The sequence below is a fragment of the Macaca thibetana genome, chromosome 3, assembly GCF_024542745.1.
Source record: "Macaca thibetana thibetana isolate TM-01 chromosome 3, ASM2454274v1, whole genome shotgun sequence".
Classification (NCBI taxonomy): domain Eukaryota; kingdom Metazoa; phylum Chordata; class Mammalia; order Primates; family Cercopithecidae; genus Macaca; species Macaca thibetana.
The window spans coordinates 175,738,024-175,757,206 of NC_065580.1; the positions used below are offsets into that span (position 1 = coordinate 175,738,024).

Below are 19,183 nucleotides of genomic sequence, written 5' to 3' on the forward strand. Positions count from 1 at the left end.
TTTTTTTAAACATTAGATTATATCCAGTTCTGCAGTTTAGTAGTATTTTTAGTCATTAAAATTATACAACAAATCAATAAATGCCATGCTAGCAGCCATGATATCCATATGGTAGTCATTTTATAACAATTAATCTGCTATAGTTTCCCAATATTCTTGTTTCTTGTAAAATAAAATAAGATGGAGTTACGCTGCATGAATATTCCAAAAAGGAACATGATTGATTATGGAAACTCTGTTTTCATATAAATCAAAATACATTTTCAAAATAAGCACTTCTTTAATAAGAACTAAAAAATGAAAAATATTAATAATTACAAAATTTTAAAAAAGCAATTATAAACTAATATAATGAAATGTAGTCTCCAGTAGCATACTTACAAGAAAAATTATTATCAATGTAAAATTTTATATGAATGTAAAGGGAGTAGGTGGGAAAAAAAAGAAAAAATAGTGCTTTAGTCCAACAAGTAAATGTTCTCTAGACTTAGCCTATTGTTTACAAAAAGTTAAATATACCTAATGCACATAAGTAATGGGTTTTTAAATTCGAAATTCCAGAAAACTTACTTTGACAGTCTACAATGCATGAAATACAAAAATAAATTAAAACCACACTAACCTTTGAACTCTATATCTTCTCTAACTTAAATGAAAACACTTAAGATGTGCTAGTTTATTACAGGTAACTTATTTCTAATATGTTTGAATTTATGTTTTATTTTAAAATGAAAAATAAAATCATATAAAATTATATGATCTTTTTTTCATATTTTGCAAATATATAATGTTAACGCCATAAGATTTGGAAGGTTCCCAAATTCCCCATCATTACAGCCTTTAAAGTTGCCTCACAAAACCTAGATCTAAATCAAACAATTCTTAATTTATGGTTTGTTTCTGATATGACTTTCCAAGAGGCCTTAGCAAGCTGGTGTCAGTAACAGTAAATTAGACATGATTTTATAACTATTTTTTTTTTTCAAGATGGAGTCTTGCTCTGTCACCCAGGCTGGAGTGCAATGGCGTGATCTTGGCTCATTGCAACCTCCACCTCCTGGGTGCAAGCAATTCTCCTGTCTCAGCCTCCTGAGTAGCTGGGATTACAGGCGTGTGTCACCATGCCCAGTTAATTTTTGTATTTTTACTAGAGACAGGGTTTCACTATGTTATCCAGGCTGGTCTCAAACTCCTGACCTTGTGATCCACCTGCCTGGGCTTCCCAAAGTGCTGGGATTATAGGTGTGAGCCATCGCGCCCTGCCGAATCTGCGACATTTTTACAAATAAAATAAATACTTCATTTTCCCCGTTTTGATAAGTTGTGTTGGCTTTGTATCAGCTGCATAGATTCGAGGGGTGAATACCATCTCCTACCTTCTCAGATGACTTTGTCTGTGTGTCTGTAGGTGTGATTTCTCCATGACTACTTGATTTGTTTCATCTAGCATTTTTCATCATAAAAGACCTTCTAACACTGGCCTTTCCCCACCTCTGCTCACCTTAGAAAAACTTCCTGAAAGCATTAAATAAATATGGAGTCTAAACTCCCTAACCTCACATACAATCCTCTGCCCACTTGTACCTAATTTCTCTCCCAATGACGTCAGCAAAGCAGCATGTGATAGGGATACTTCACATCTGTTCTGGTTCAGTGCCATTCACCTTTCGGCAGCATTGGACACTTTACATGTATTCTTTTTGAAATATGACCCTTTTTTAACTTCCAAGATACTATGCTCGTGTTTTGCCAGTAAGTCTGTAAAGTGTTAGTCTCATGATGGGGGTGGAGTGGTCTGGTTTCTTCTTCCAGTATAATATTATAGTTCCTTGGGACTCAGTTCTTAACTTCTTGCTACTCTTCAGTAATTCGAGAAATACTCTTTGGAAATCAATGCTGTGCCAGTCAGCCTTCTAGTTACTAGCAAACATAAATGAGTACTACAGACATCAACCCCTCTTCAGAGATTTTAGGCACTGCTTAGATGGGTTTATCCTCACTCAAATACCATTCACCTGTTAACACTGACAGCATCATGGGGTATGTTTCCAAGCCGTGGTTATCTTCTCATTTCCATACCCACATATCTAACCAACAATTTGATATTTCAAATTTAACAAATACCAAATGGATCTGATGTTTGACCCTCATTCTTCAAATCTTGCTTCTCCTACAAAATTCTTCACCTTGAGAAATGACATCAGCAATGCTCTAGGTGCCCAAGCAAGGAACCTAAAAGTCATTACTGACTGAATCCAATCTATTGCAATGGGAGGATTAGTCTACACTTACAATGTATTGGGAATTTTTTCATTCTCTTTTTTTTTCTACCGCTGTTCATCCATCAGTTGCTCTTACCCATATGAGAAATAATAATCTATTTAAAATACCTATCTTTTCATACAACTTTTCTGCTTACAATTATTTACTTCTTTTGGAAGATGTTTTACAATTATGTTTTTAGAAGCCCTTGAATTATCTGGTTTGCATTCCCTCTCTGACCTTATCTTCAGTCACACACTTTCAGGTTCTCTTCCAGACATGCCTTTTCCAGCTCCTAGATCAGATCATGCTCTTTCTGGTCTCAGAGATACCTTCCATGTAACACATTTTCCCTGGAAAGTTCATTCCTGCACGTTTCCTTTGGAAACCCACTTTCTAAGAAAAATCTCTCTTAGTTGCAGTTATCTGTTATTCTAACTCATGTTGAATATCTGTCTTTCCCTAATAGATTGTGGAGATTTTGGGGGACAGGGGTCAGTTCTGTATTTTTCACAGATAAATCCTTAAATCCTTTGTACTCATTCAAGCGTTTGTCACAAAGAAGTACTCCAATAAATTCTTAAATTAACAAACACATCTTAACATTGCAGAACCAGAAGAAACTCATTTTAGAGATGAGGAAACAGTTATTTTGACAAGTTATGTGACAGAAACAAATCTGGGAGTATAAACGAGAATTCTGTCCACTTTCTTTCCAGGTCTTGCCTACAAGCTCTCAGGACACGAGTTTCTCATATTGAAAAAATATATATATATAGAGAGAGAGGAAATGAATCACAGCATGTCTTGGTTACTTTGGTGCCTTCATATCTGTTTTTATTACCTTTTAACTTTTTCCACCTTTTGTTTATATGTATTATTGGTTTTTATCATCAACAATTATTATTATTATTATTATTATTATTTTTGAGACGGAGTCTGGCTCTGTCCCCCAGGCTGGAGCGCAGTGGCGCCATCTCGGCTCACTGCAAGCTCCGCCTCCCGGGTTCCCGCCATTCTCCTGCCTCAGCCTCCCGAGTAGCTGGGACTACAGGCGCCGCCACCACGCCTGGCTAGTCTTTTGTATTTTCAGTAGATAACGGGGTTTCACCGTGTTAGCCAGGATGGTCTCCATCTTCTGACCTCATGATACACCTGCCTCGGCCTCCCAAAGTGCTGGGATTACAGGCGTGAGCCACCGCGCCCTGGGCCAACATTTTCTCATAAAGATAGCAGGGTCACTGGGGGTGTAACATTTAGTAATCTGTGTAAAATCTATTTTTTGATTTTATGTTTTATCTATGTTACCTATTTCATATAATATTAAATTTAATACATTATTAAATTAAATGAATTAAGTTAATTCATTATGTTTCCAAATATATACACTAAATTAAAAATGTGGGAGATTGTAGTATACTGTTGCAATTTTCCTTTGGAGGAGGCTCTGGCTCAGTATGGGAACATGTATAGCATGTTCCTGATATTTGCATGAAATATAATTACTACTTACATACTCATTACAATTGTAGAAGTAGTTTCTGATGTTTCAAACATAGAGATGTAATGAACTCAATTGTACATTCAGTCATTCTTATTTAGATGTGTTATCTTGTAAAGGCATCAGATTTGTCATATAACTAGAAGTATTTCTGGCCTCAAACATGTCATTCAACCTCTTAAAATCACATTTGTAAAATGAGAATAATGCTTCCTTATCCAGCTCAGATTTAAGAATAAAATGAGATAATTAATGCGGAAGTGCTTTGAAAATAATAAAAAAGTCATTAAAATATAAGATACCCATGTTATTTCCAGAGACTTTTTACTTCCTAATTTTAAATTATAATTTGGTAGAATTTATGAATTAATATTAGCAATACAAAGCTCTAATATCAATTACTTTTAAACCTTATAACCAATGGTAATTACTTTTTAATTGAAAGATTAGTCATATAAAACTGCTTTCAATTACTAAACAACTGATGTATGATATAACAAAATCATAATATATAAAATTAACATCAAGTTGAAATTACAAGAGGGTTTAATAACATGTTGAACTAGCTAGTTTTATTTCTTTTCCCGTTTCAAAAATATTATATATCTATACTTATACTCTAATATAATAAGACAAATAAATCTTGGTTTCATGGATTAATATGCTGCTCTTTTCTGCATATATGTACAAATAAAGAATATACTATAGATACATAAATATCTGTACATGTCTGCATAAAATTAAAATATTAAAAGTAATAACAGGGAAAATAAACGTAGAAATATGAACAATTTGGCAACTCATGAACAGAGTTAAGTGTTATTTTGAGTCAGAATAAATTTTTTATCTTTACTTCAAGAGCATTTATCTGAATAAAAGTTTAATATCCCTGTTGTGAACTTTCATAATGTTACTAACTTACTAAGATGTAACAATGTAAGCGTTGTTACCTATCAATGGTAGAATCTAACCAGTGTGTTGCAAAAGCTGATTTACAGTGTTCTTCCATTTTATGAGCCTTCTTAAAACTCTAGGTATAGGTCTTTATGGAATTATATTTGTGGCTGTTCCTGCCTTTCTTTGTGACTAATTTTATGTTTCCAAAATCAACCTGCTTGATCAGGCACAGGTTGGCTCAAATCTAACAAGAATTGGAGCACCAGTCTCCACATGATTGGCAGAGAAATTGTCTTCTTAGTAAAGCTTTCATATGGTCTCAATAGACACTTTTCACATTGACTATCATCAGTCACTCTTACTCTCTATGTTCTCCTATTCATTCGTTCCCCACCACTCCAGCTATGAATGGGGTCAAAATATATTTGCAAATTAAGCACTACCCTATGGCAAGAGCGATGAGAAACTTTGTGTGTGATACGTCACACTAATAATTAGAACCTGGAATTTACATTTCAGTTGGTTTTAATTATTAATAAGAAAAGTCAATAAGGGTTATAAAAAGGTGGTATCATGTTTATTGCTCAGTCTAAAAAGAATATAGTTTTGCTTACCTTTAATAATGTTGGGCTTTGGTGGCATGCTGAATTCATAAACTGTTGGTTCGGAATATCCCAACCTATTGGCAGCTGTAATCTGAACTTCATACCCCATGGTCCACTGGAGATGCTCCAAAATGATGTGGTCTTTATTTCCCTGTACTTTTTTCTCTAGCCATTGGTCTTCCTTATCTTTCTGTGAAAGCAATAAAAATGCATTTTGTAAATATCCATACACTAAAGTTGCACCTTTTTAGAAAAATAATTTGTATTGGAATTGGAACAATATGCTTATTTTGGATACTGGAACAAGTTTGATAGGCACAGAAATACATGAAGTTGCTGTGTCAATGAAGTCAGTATTATTTCTAACATTTTTCTATATAAAGTATGATGTTGTTTATATTAGCCAAAAAGTGGTTTTGTAATTCATCCTTTATTCAGTGGTTGACAATTGACCTCCATTAAGATTTTTTTATTTCACATATAGCAGTTTGCTTTTTGGCCATTTTGTTGATTATTAATTTTTATGTGAATGGGAAAATGAAACATGATATACAGAAAAAACTTAATATGTCCTTTAAAAGAATTGCCAGGGACTATTGTTAAAGTTTTTTGGGGGGAAGAAAGATAAAGTGTCTTGAAATAAAGTCTGGATATGATTGATAGATTTAAATTATCACTGGTATTTTTTACTACTATCATGTTTTATGACATAAGAAAATAATATACAAAGAAAATTACTAAGTTTTAAATATATCATTAGCAAAAGAAAATAAAACAATGCCATCCTATTCTCAAACATTCTACACTTAAATACTATCTTGCTGCTTTTCTAAAATATAAATTTGACCATATGACATTTGAATTTCCCTTTGTTTGATAAAATTACCATTAGAACTACAATTACTAATGAAATATAAATGGATATAATTTTATAAATGAAATTTTCTAAAACAGAGCAATTACTGGGTTGGGCCATACATTAACAATTTCAACACAGAAGGCTTCCTTAACCTTTCTGGCTTGTCTTCCTCCTCTTTATAACAAAAAGGATAGTAGCAGCTGCTTCTGTCAGCTTTTTGGGAGAGCAATGAGGAAAATTGAGTAGGTTGTGTATTTCAGGGCCTTAGAGATCATAACCACTTAAACAAATAACAGCTATTTTAGGATATAACTGTTTCCATAAAAACTGTATGGAAATGAAACATTTTCTCTGGAATCATGTATCTAATAATCTATCGTTGCAACTGCAAATGGTACTTTCCCAGGGTATAAGTATAGATAAATTACAGCCTGTCTAGAACAACAGATGCAGACATGTCTTTTAACCTCATAGCTCAGTCCTATATTATTCTATGTTGAGGCAAAACTTCACACTGCTTCTTTGACTATAAAAAAACTATGTTTTCTCCATTTTTGATGACAATTATTTGTTCTCTAAAATAAAATTGTGAAAGTTAAATTCATGATTGCATTCAATTGACAGTACTCAAACATGGAGTGTCCTTCAAAAGAAGGCAAGAAGATATTATAATTTTGATACCACACTATTATTCTCCTTTTCTAGTTAATTATTTTTTTGGTGACATAGAACTTTCATTACAAAGGAAATAAACTTGTTGGTGATGTAGAACTTCCATTACAAAGGAACAGAAAAGTTTGGCCTATTTTGCTATTTCATGTAAAACTGAAGCTATTAGAACCCCTAACGAAGCCCTGGTTTTAAATGAACAAGCAGTACAAGTTATCAATATACACAAGAGGCACTTGCCTTGATTTTTGAAATTATGAATATGTTTTTATAAAAATGGCCTGTAGCTAGTACTACTTAAGATATTATGAGGTGTATGAATGATGGAATAACTGAGAAGAGAAGTTGTAACTTTTCTAAGTTTATCAATGAACAGTAAGGTTGAGAAACAAACCTAGTTGCAATTTTGAAATGCTTAAGGCAGCTATGCTAAAAAGCCACAGCTATCCCAACACCCTCTGTCTTCACCCACTCATTCATCAATCATTTACTCAGTTAATTGATTAGTGAGCACTTTCTAGAAGGCGTGAACACAAGTGACCAAGACATGTGCAGTACCCTCATGTTGGAGTTTACAAACCAGCCCAGAAGAAAGACATGAGGCCTTTGAAAAATGAGAAGGTGCAATGGAGGCACGTAATACCTAATAAAGTCAAGGGCTAGGCAGGTCACCGGTGGGGAGGTGATATCATCCTTACTGGAAATAATACACGCTAGCACCATTTTTCTTTTCATTTATCCTGAGCTAATGACAAGAAGGTGTCAGTTTTTTACACAGCTTTAAATCCAAAAAGAAACACAATGATTTTAAGCCTTAGATGCATAATCACTGAGAGATGTATAAGCAAACACTGTAGTTGTTTCAAATAAATTTTTAAAAATTGTGTATCTATATGTGCATTATATATGCATTATAATGTATTATATATGTGTTATATATACTTATATATAACAAAAAAGCTTAAAAAGCTTAAAAAGTTAACCCAAAAGTAATTTGAGATGATACATTAGATGTATATGTATATATATATACACACACACACACAAACATAACATGTAATTGTATATGCTACCTATAGCATATTCAGTATGAATATGCACATATATACAAATAGCATGTATTTTTATAAGTTATAAATTGTGTATATACACACACATATATGGCAAGGAAGGGGTGTATGGCAAGGACACGGAAGGGTGGTATGAAGACAAGGGATCCATGAGGCAGCAGACAGCTGCATGTCCCTGTGGCCCTGGCATTACCTGTTATTCAGTACTTTCTATGTAACGATGAAGTGGTTGATGTGAGTAAGTATTTTCGTGGAAATACTTGGAATTCAGTTTTGCTTTGTATCTGAGTGAAGATGTGGGTGAAAGAGCCAGAAAATAAGCCAAAAACTGAGATATGAATTATTCCAGGCCAAAAAAAAAAAAAATGTATTCTTTAGAGGAATAGATAGATGTCATGTCCTTCAGGTAATACTTCAAAAATATAATTTTTGGAAATTAGGCATTTAAGGTAAAACTTCTGTACAAACACAAGACAGTCTCTTGTAAATTAACAATCATTTAGCTCTTAATTGTTGAAGCCCGTAAGATGATAAATTAAAGGGCCCTCCATCATTCTAAGTATTTGGGCTGATAGTATAAGAAACCAAAGGGAGCTCTAACATGTTCCCAATATAAATCAGTTTCATTTTCCTTTCAACATTAGGCAAGAAGGCATTTTAATCCCCTAATTGCTATTCCTAGGGAATAGGAAAAAAATTAAAGTGGGTGTTACCAAATACTCCCCTGGCATCAAAATCTCAAGTATGCATATCTGTAGACTGTCTAATTTACAAAGTTTAAATGCCTAGGGAACAATTTAAGATAATCTAGTTGCAAAACGTTCCCCTAGGTAACTTAATGAGATGATTTGCTGAATATGGCCATTATTAATAAGCCAATTAAATGTTGAAGGGCAGCTACTGAAAAAAAATGGCCATTTGGCTTTGGTATAGCTTCTCTTAAGCAATTTTTTTTTTTTCCTTTGGTCAGAAAATAGCGGGCCACATGGCAATTCAGGGCACTTCTTAATAATGATTCTGAAGTCATACTATCAGCATCTAGGAAAATATTGGCTATCATCTGTACAGGGAGGAGATTAGAGGCAAGGTGTAAGGGTCTCTATTTTCTCATTTTCAGGGGCTCCTTGATGCTTTTATTCATAACAAGAAACAGTTTACTGACTCCTTTTGAAGTCTCATGAAGTGTATCACCAACATCATTTTAAATATAAACTGAATAATTTTAAAATGAGACGACAATAGAGAAGGTGAGCTCATATAAGCGAGATGAAGCATAGATTCCTCTGACTCCCATGTCGTATGGTTTAAGATTTTGTATGTATATAAAGCAGGTCCCGGGTCCTGGATTCCCTGGTAGCATGGTTCAGGTATTCATACTTACATGACCTCACAGAAGGCCCAGATAGCATTTAAAACTCCATTTGCTACTCTGAATGTCAGAGAGGTGATTGATCAATCTGGATTTTATATATATAAAAAATATATATCTACACATATACCTTATATATATAATTGCATATATAGACAAACAAGCATATATTAATATATATACACATATACACATATGTGTATATGTGTACATATACATATATACACACATACACACAGAGAGAGAGACCGTTTACAGAATTCAAGAAGAATACAAATGGGCAAACGAGAAGGGCCAAGGGACCTGGCTTGAATAGCATGGCACTGTCAGATTCATCGAGAGACCAGTGAGTCCTTCAGAGCTGTCCTGGGTAGAGGCACAAAAATCTCCATATCAGAATATCCAAAAGAAACAAACAGGTACTCATCATTGTTAGCATGGAACCTGGGACAAAAAGTTGTCCTTTGATAAGGATATTAATCTTCAGCTTAAAACATCAAATTGTATACAAAATTATATATATATCCAAATGTGTGTGTGTGGTGTATATATATATACACCATATATATACACACCACACACACACATTTGGAAGATTTAAAGGTTTGAAGATTTTAGCAGTTCTAAATTTAAATCTTTTTTCCATGATCATAACAAATTCTACTTGCCTTTGTTCCATGTGCTGATGCTTGGTAAATTTTTTTTTAAATTAGGTCCTACATAATCTGTTCCTAGTCTCCACCACCCACATAGTACTTAAGGCAAAATAAATCTAATTTTTCCTATTCATTACTTTCTGTGTTCTCATACCTATAAACATTGGCAGTGCATTTTTTCTTGTGTTTCTTGTCTCCCATATTAATTATTCGATTTATAATACTATTTATAATATAGTTATAATTACATAATGAGCTAATTTATTTATTGATTTATTGCTGTATTTGTTCATTCAGATAACGTATACATACAAGGAAAAACAAAACTCATTCTCTTAACTCACAGCAAAGAAAAACTACTAAAATGCTTGATACTCTTTAATGTCCATAAGTATTTATTGTTTAAAAATACTTCAAAACTTAAACTATAATGGCTTTAAATACATTTCCATGTACATACATAAACATTATTAACTGGAAAATACATTTTCTTAAGAACCAAAGCTTCATTTTACTTATTTATTATTTTAATGCCCTTTTCAAAATTACCTTTCTTATCCTGTGGACATTGAGATAGTGTATAACCTCCTGGACTCCAAATTACTTAAAAAGTTCAATTAAGACTTACAAATGCTAGTCCCTATAGTACTTCCTCACAATTGATTTTAGCTACCAATTATTTTAGCTAAGGAAATGTATTTAATATGCCAACACTAAGTGATAGGTATGATCCCATAGCTATCATCAAATTAGAAATAAAATGGTGAAAAACTCATGGAAGCATGTAAAAATCTATTTACTAAATTATATGAAGTTAGATTGACACTATAAGTACAAAGTAGACTTAAAAATAACTTCATGATTTCTTCCAAACATTTCATGAGATTAATATGTTTGTCTTTACTTTCCAAACGCATGGTTTAAACTTACTGATTTATTGTTAGAGACATTAATTTTCATGAAGAGTCCACAGAGATATCTAATTCTGCTTTTATTACTCTAGTTCTGTTCTAATAAATTCTGTCTTCATAATGGGTGAGTGAACAAAGCCATGTGCTGTATTACAGGTTGACAGAATAATGGTGCTTCCTGGTTCATAATCTATGGGAAGTTTTACACTTTCTATAGTAGGATATAGCTATTCTTGTCCTTTCCCAGTGAAACCCAAATTAAAGGCTTAGATTCATTGTTTGCTAGAAATCAAGTCATATAAGGAATATATTGTCAGAAGTACATTGTTCTCAGAATATAGCCCTGTGCGCAGTGGAGTTGAAAGAGATGGCCAAAGAAGAAATCAAGAAGGGAAAATCTTAGAGATGTTCCTTATTTTCCAGATTCCTCTATGTACTTTTTCTTCATTTTTTATTAAAAATATATTGAATATGTCTAAACCATTTTTCAAGTTATTCAGTTGCACTTTACTACACTGTAGAGTTCATGTAGTTTGAGAACCTAATAGATATCATATGAAAAGAACAGATGATCAAGAACTTTTTTGAAGTAGTTATTTCACTTTTTATTCAATCATGGTATCTGCAATTGGATCCTCAGAGCATGATGTTGACAGGATGGAGGAGGTGGAGAAGAGAAGAGAAGATGACAAAACAGGGATATATAGAGTATTTTAATGGATGAAACTAGAAAGCATACTATCAAGTGATATGGTCAAGAGAAACTGTGCCAGGATGGCTCTATCTGAAGCCTTAGGAGCTGGGCAGTTGATCTGAGATGAGACAGTGGTAGAGGGGTTGCCTCTTGTCCAGTACTGCTGCCATCCATGTTTAGACCGTTATGAATTACATTCTGATGTCTGTTCCCTCTCCCCACCAAGTCACTCAAATTCTCTAGTTTTCCTGTTTTGCTGACAAGCTTCTCATTTTATTTGAATACAAGCCACTCAAATTCTTCAATGTTGTCCTTGAAAAAATGTGAAAAAGTATCAGTTTATATTTGATTAATTACAAAATACAAAATATCCAAGAGTGAGCAATGCCTATCTCGTAATACAAAGGATACGGAACCACTCCTTTTATAAAATTTGCCATAGGTGCCTAAATTTCTACTATTAAAACAATGTCCCCTGTTAAAATGAAAGTAGCTCTAAGGTGGATAACTTAGTAATTGATCAGACAATTATAGTTATGTATGAACTAATACAATCAATCATTTCCAATGTGTCATGAAAAACAGATCCTCTAGTACTTCTGGAGTTAGAAAGGGTTGGAAATTAGAAAAGAGAGGAGGGAAAAGGACATACTTTTATCAGAGTGGTAAGCGCAGACATTGGGGAAATGGGAACCAACCAGGCACATTTACCATTAGGTTGGGAGGAGAAAGAGAAAGGAGAGAAAACGGAAGGTATAAGTTTACTGGAGACAAAATTTGTTCTTGTTTAAACTTTATGACTAAGCCATATCAACTATAACTTACCAACTATATGCAAAGGTAAAATTTATTGAGTACCATTATATGAACTTGAGTCCCTTCAATCTTACTAATCTTATTGTGCTTAAAATCTTACTTATTTCTATCCATCTGTGTTTCACACATAACTTCTCAAAAATATTCTAGTCCACATTTAAAGAAATCAATATGAATTTGAAGTCAGATTTTTAAAATAGTAATTTATGTTTTAAACTATGTATATGTATACATAAATATATGGCTGTCTAAAATGTCATTATTTCCATTTGGTGACTCTACTTTGCTCTAAATAGATGTAGTGCTACTCAAGAAATATTTTTGTTAACATCAACGACTGGGGCCACTACTAACAATATAGTACAATTAAAAATATACAACACGTTGTTTCACAACTAGTCATTGCATTTCAGAGTCCACTGTGGGATTTATTAGAATTCCTTACAAACTGTTACTATCCCCAGTATTTTGTACAATAAATTTTTTCATCCTAGAATTGTGAGCAACAATCTGCACGGAAAGTCTGTTCTACCAGTCCAATTCATGAATTCTGGCCAAGCCTACGTCCCTAGAAAAAATGATCTTCCTTCTACCGAGTTTACAAATGTGCAAATGAGAATGGCCAAGAGAACTCACTTGAGTGTGAAAGCTGGGACAAACACTTGTCCTCTGAAAGGAGTATTAATTTTTAAAATTTTAAAAAATGATTTGATATCTAAAATTAATTATTAAAATATGCCATTCAAAATCCAATTTTATTTTTTATTACCCCTCAGAATGTAGATGTTTGAATTTAGAAGCAGCAATATTATAATTTAGAAAATTGGGGATTTGTGAGAAAATATTGAAAATTAACCCACACACTACTATGGAGCAATTATTTTAAACACAATCTGGTAAAGTATAATTAATTTGGAAAGCACTAATATGGATTCAGTCAACATAAGCATAAAATGCATGTTGTATGAATCTTAGAAAATTTAACTTAAAATCATGTTTCATTTTTAACATATTTTACAGTAGACGCCAATACTCCAAGGTACGTATGGAAAAAAATTTTGAAGAAATTATTTTCAGTGGCATTTGAAATCATCTTTTACTGAAGGCAAAACGGCAGTGCCCATAGTGCCACTCTATGACTCTGCAACTAGTGAATATTGTTTCCCTCCAACCGCTATCAAAAATCTGTGTGCAGTTTTTAGCTCTCCAAACTTCCTTACTAGATAGCGCTAATTAAACTTGAAGAAAACGATTCCCTCTTCCTCAAGTTCACCGTGGCCATTCTTTGTTAAACGTTATGGCTAAATAAGTCAAATTATTTGATTAATCTATTCTGAGGTGTGATTTTTCTAATAATACTACCTAACATATGACTGACGGGCTTAGCCTGAAGTTACTAATATCAGACAAAATGAGAAGCTTCTCAGCAAAACAGGGGAAATAATATCTCATTTCTGAAAAGTTTACTAGTCCCATTTCACACCTAAGAATCACAAGATGAAAACCATGAGAATATTTTGACGATCCATGCTTAGATTTTACAATACAATTAAAAAAAATCACAATGATGACTATCAGGAATGGAAGGAAGATTAGCTCTTATTATCACAATTACTAAATACACATTCTCTCCTGATATGTTTATAAATTCAGTGCAACTCAATTTAACTTGAAAAAACCTAGTATGATATGATAATAAACAAGGTACTTACACTTCTATATTTCACAATGTATTCCAAAATAGGGGCCCCTCCATCGTCCTGTTTGGTGATGCTGAGTTTAAAGCTCTTTCCACTGCTTGGCTGTCCATGTATGGATGGAGGACTTGGTTCACCTAGATATGCAATACAACATTTCTTCATTTGCACACATTTCAGATACCTAGAGAAACTATATTTTAATAAAAAGAACAGTAATGTAATCAAAATATATGGTGTTATCCTGGATTTATCATTTGATATTGCCCTTTTGTGTTATAATTTCTGATCCTCATTTTCCCCATCCAAGAAGGAGCAACATTATAAATCTAGAAGTGTCATGCCAAAACTGTGGCCTCAGGACCAAATATATTATTTTCACTGATATGCAAATACTCTGAGAAAAGTACAGCATTGCACAAATATAAAACTTTATTTCTCTTATTATTAATAGTATTAAATCATGTTTATTTTCTTAATGTAAATTTAGCTTATAAGTGTTTTGTAAGCATTTATTAATAAGAATACATTAACACATCAATCTGTATGGAATATATACCTACCAGGAAAGATACTGACTTGCAATTAGTTAATCCGCTTTAATAAGCATTTTCCTTCCTGGGTGCAAATTTGAATAAAATTTGCAGTATCCAATTTTACAGACCTGTGTTTCAATATTTCATTTTCTTCTAGGTTCATTCATATACTTGCCTTGGATGTTCTTCTTCAACATAGAGATAGCCATATAACAATGATGCTTATATTGTTTTGAATAGAACAGGGATCTACCAAAGTGCAATAATTTTCTATGTGAAGGGCCAAGAAAAACAAAGACCATGGACCGAAAAGGATTTCATATCTCTAAACCAGAATGACCTGTTATTTCTTCTCAGCAGGATATTGTCATTTCTTTTTTCTTTTCTTATTTTCTTTATTCTTTTTCTGAGGCAGGGTCTCACTCTGTCGCCCAGGCTGAAGTTCCATAGTGTGATCACGGCTCATTTCAGCCTTGACCTCCCCAGACTTGGGTGATCTTCTCACCTCTCACCTCAGCCTCCCAAGTAGCTGGGACTACAAGTGTATACCACCACACCCAGCTGATTTATTATTATTATTATTATTTTTTGTAGAGACAGGGTTTTACTGTGTTGCCCAGGCTGGTCTTGAGCTTCTCGGTTCAAGCGATCTGCCTGCCTCAGCCTTCCAAAATGCTGGGATTACAGGTGTAAGCCACCCTATCGGGCAGGTTATCTTAACCACTAGCATTGGGCATGGAGAAAAGAAACTTACCAGACAGATTTTATGATTACCAACAGAGAGACATTCTGTAAGATAATATATTGTGGCCATTTTGACTGTCTTTATATGTGTGTGTGTATATATACATATATACTCACACATATACATACACACACACACATATATATATATGTCAGGCAGTGTTATGCATAGATTTTTATAACAGTGGTTCGGTCGTATTTATTATGTTTTCTAACATTTAAAGTAATTTATTTTACATAAAGGAAATGTTAAGTCTTTTAAAATTTAATCTTCACTTTATGTAAACTCAATTAACTTACAATTCCTCAAAACATGATAGTTACCAGAACAAGTCTTCTGCAGTCACTGTTGTAATGAATTAACATAATGATTCCTTTTCTGACACTTAAAGCCCATATCATTTGTGGAACAAGGTCAATAGTCAGGCCTCCACAAAAGAACAAAATATTGAACATGTTACATAGACGTTTTTTATTCTCTCTCCCAGAATATAGTCAAAGACTACAATCCAATTAATCACTTTTGCAATGAGGACAATTTCCCGGGAACAATTTTTACTGGGTGTATTCTAGTGCACTCTTTTTTTTTGCCTCGCTCTAAAGCAAAGTTATTTTTATATTAATAAATCTGAGATGTCACTGTCTTCAAAAACCACTTCACCAAAGACACAATTCATGTCCCAAAAGTGTTGAAACATCTCCCTACATTCTAAAATCTATTACATTTGCAAGAAAAGAAAATGACAAAAGAGAATAAAAAATAGAGATGATTACTTACGGACTGGTAACGTTTGGAAGATTTCTATTTTACTGTAGTCTCCTTGTCCCTTTCCATTTACAGCTGCAACCCTGATTTCATAAGTTGTATTTGGTTCCAGGTTGCTCAAAACAACCATTGCTAGAAGAAGAAGAAGAAAAAAAAAAATATATATATATATTTATAATTTGACAAATTTTAATAAGAAAAATGAATCAAACTATTACAATTCTGAGTGAATAATTTCACTGAAATCTTTCCATGAAATACCTAAAAAATAGATAAGTCATATAAGAAGAAAATGATTTGTGAATAGTTCTCTTTTTCACCTCTATTTTAGCTTTCCAACTCATGCACTTTCAAAGAAAATTACCCATTTCATTTGTGATACATTCACAAAGTAGAAAGTTAAATCTTTTTAATATTCAAAAACCAAGAATGATGTTAATGATGTTAAAATACGTACATTCTGTATGTGTCTCAGGTAGAAGTACTCTGCAGATTATTTCTATAGTATTTAATAGAATCATGGCATTTAATATGTAGATTGGCTTCCAATGTGAGGTGATTTAGTCATGTCAAACAAGTGTGACAAAGTTGAAACTACAGCAAAAATAGTTTATTCTACAATTTCAAATGAAATCGAATTGTTTTAATTCTAGCTTGAAGCATACTCATAACTTGTATTTTCACTCTGAGTTTCTTCTCTTTTACAACTCTATCAGACCTGGATTGAATAAGACACTAAGGAAGAAGAATATGAAAAGGCGTAGGGAAATAAAGTTTACTGGAAATATCTGGGTCATGTCAACCCTTGTCATTTGACCCTTGATAATTTTGGATGCAATTACCGATTTCAAAATATTATATCTTCATAAATTCACCTGATGGAGCTACCAGAATTTTATTGTTGCCACTTTCTTTAACTGTTTTTGCTAAAGGAAGTGGAAACTTAGCGAGGGGATATAGCAATGTCTCGATGAAAATCAAAAGGAGGCCGGGCGCGGTGGCTCAAGCCTGTAATCCCAGCACTTTGGGAGGCCGAGACGGGTGGATCACGAGGTCAGGAGATCGAGACCAACCTGGTGAACATGGTGAAACCCCGTCTACTAAAAAAAAAAAAAAAATACAAAAAACTAGCCGGGCGAGGTGGCGGCGCCTGTAGTCCCAGCTACTCGGGAGGCTGAGGCAGGAGAATGGCGTGAACCCGGGAGGCGGAGCTTGCAGTGAGCTGAGATCCGGCCACTGCAACTCCAGCCCAGGAGACAGAGCGAGACTCCGTCTCAAAACAAAAAAAAAAAAAAAAAAAAAAAAAGAAAATCAAAAGGAAGGTATGTTTGGTTTCCACAGTAACTCCAAGCCACATGATCAATTAATATTAGGAGATATAAAAGATTAAATCATAGGTAATTAGGATCTTTGCAGAACTATAGTTTTACATAAACCATGACCAGAAATGATATACATGCAATAATATTGTAATATAATTGATTAATATGTTATTTCCAATAATTATATTATAATTTACTAGATAACATATTCTTTGTATTATATGAGGATACTTAATGAATTTGTTGTGATACTTCCTTTTGTTCTATTGTTTTCTTCAATATTTATAATCATGGTATTTATTTAGCATTTCGTTTGTTTTCTATAGAGATGGGGTCTCACTGTGTTACTCAGGCTGGTGTTGAACTCCTGGGCTCAAGCAAACTGCCCACCTCAGCCTCCCAAAGTCTGGGATTTCAGGAGTGGGCCACTATGTCTGGCCTAGCATTTTGTATCGTAATCATTTAATCTATATTGAATTACTTATCACATTCTAGAAAAGAAAATAATACATTGTTGAATGCACTGTGTCCAAAATTAAAAGTAAAAAAACATATAAAAATTACTTAATACCAGATAAATATTAATGGCTATAACACACATATCAATCAGATATTACTTAATCCTGTACAGATGTTCTAAAATCAACAAAAAAATAAATTTCCAATTGGCAAAATTTAGTTTTGTATTTCTCAATTTCTCAACCTTATAAGAAACTGAACTTGCTTTTTGGAGTGTACCACCTTGTTGAAGCCTCAGATCATAATACATTATTTCAGATTTAAGAGAGGCCAATGGGGAATAGATTGATCGGCATAGAAATCCAACCGATTAGAAGCTGCAAGGATACATGGGGACGCCAAGGCTTGAATGCAATGATTTCTCACAGGGTAATGGCCTGCAAGCTTTTCAGGAAACCCAAACCCACTTGATAGTTGGTAGTTAATGAGTATATAATTTAAGCCCCAGAAAAGTGTATAGTTACACTGAAGAGAAGCTGAGTGCATAGATAGAGCTGTTTATATAGATTAGGGAATGAGAAGAGGAAATTTAACAAAGGTTGCTAAAATGCTAATAAACTGGAATTTTACTGTCTTTAAGATGAAAAGCCTCTGCTGAAAGTCAGCATAACATAAATTTGTTTTGATACTTCCTTTTGTTCCATTCTTTTCCTCAATGTTTACAATCAAGGCATTTATTTAGCATTTTACTTGTTTTTAATAGAGATGGGGTCTCACTATGTTGCTCAGGCTGGTGTTGAACTCCTTTAACAAGAGTTTAAAAATCACAATATTTTATTAATTTAATCAGATAATAAATGTTTTTAAAAACAAAAGCAAAGGTGAACTAGGCTCGTATGTCCCCGTGCTATCCAGTCATGCTTCATTAGGGTAAAGAGCGCAAGAGAGCACAGACTGTGCCATAACATCACATTGACTGTCCAAAGGCCTAACACGTTTTGGAATAAGTCTTGAAGAATAAATGCCCTTTTATAAAACAGCCAACTTTGATATATGATATGCCTTTCCATATTTCTGTGATATCCTGGTGCTGCTGCAACACCGTTTTAAGAGCATTCGGTAGTTTGTGACTTGGCTGCGTTGGTGATGGCATCTGGTAATGCTTATATTCAATCATATTTCTTAACACAAGGCAAAAGGAGAAGCAAAAGAATGTAAACATACACTCTCAATTGCAAATAAAATACTACATAAATCATAAGTGTAGAGATCATTATTCTAGATATGATTTCTTCATCTTTGTGGGTTAAAAATTGGTAACAACAGAGCTACCAAAGTACCAGGGCAAAT

The 19,183-nt window shown here is 33.5% G+C and overlaps 2 protein-coding genes across 5 annotated transcripts in view; one reads left to right on the top strand and one right to left on the bottom strand.

Annotated features, from left to right (window-relative positions):
- The window catches only part of LOC126949611 (ATP synthase subunit f, mitochondrial-like), a 739,455-nt gene that overhangs the window by 160,761 nt on the left and 559,511 nt on the right, over positions 1–19,183 (top strand). The window lies entirely within an intron of this gene.
- Positions 1–19,183, bottom strand: part of NCAM2 (neural cell adhesion molecule 2) — a 566,845-nt gene that overhangs the window by 59,193 nt on the left and 488,469 nt on the right. For all 4 annotated transcript variants that reach the window (XM_050782162.1, XM_050782165.1, XM_050782164.1 and 1 more), the window contains exons 13-15: positions 16,065–16,184; positions 14,022–14,143; positions 5,275–5,455 (exon numbers count right to left, since the gene is read on the bottom strand). In XM_050782162.1, the coding sequence (XP_050638119.1) occupies positions 5,275–5,455; positions 14,022–14,143; positions 16,065–16,184 (423 nt within the window). The remainder of the gene's footprint in view (positions 1–5,274; positions 5,456–14,021; positions 14,144–16,064; positions 16,185–19,183) is intronic.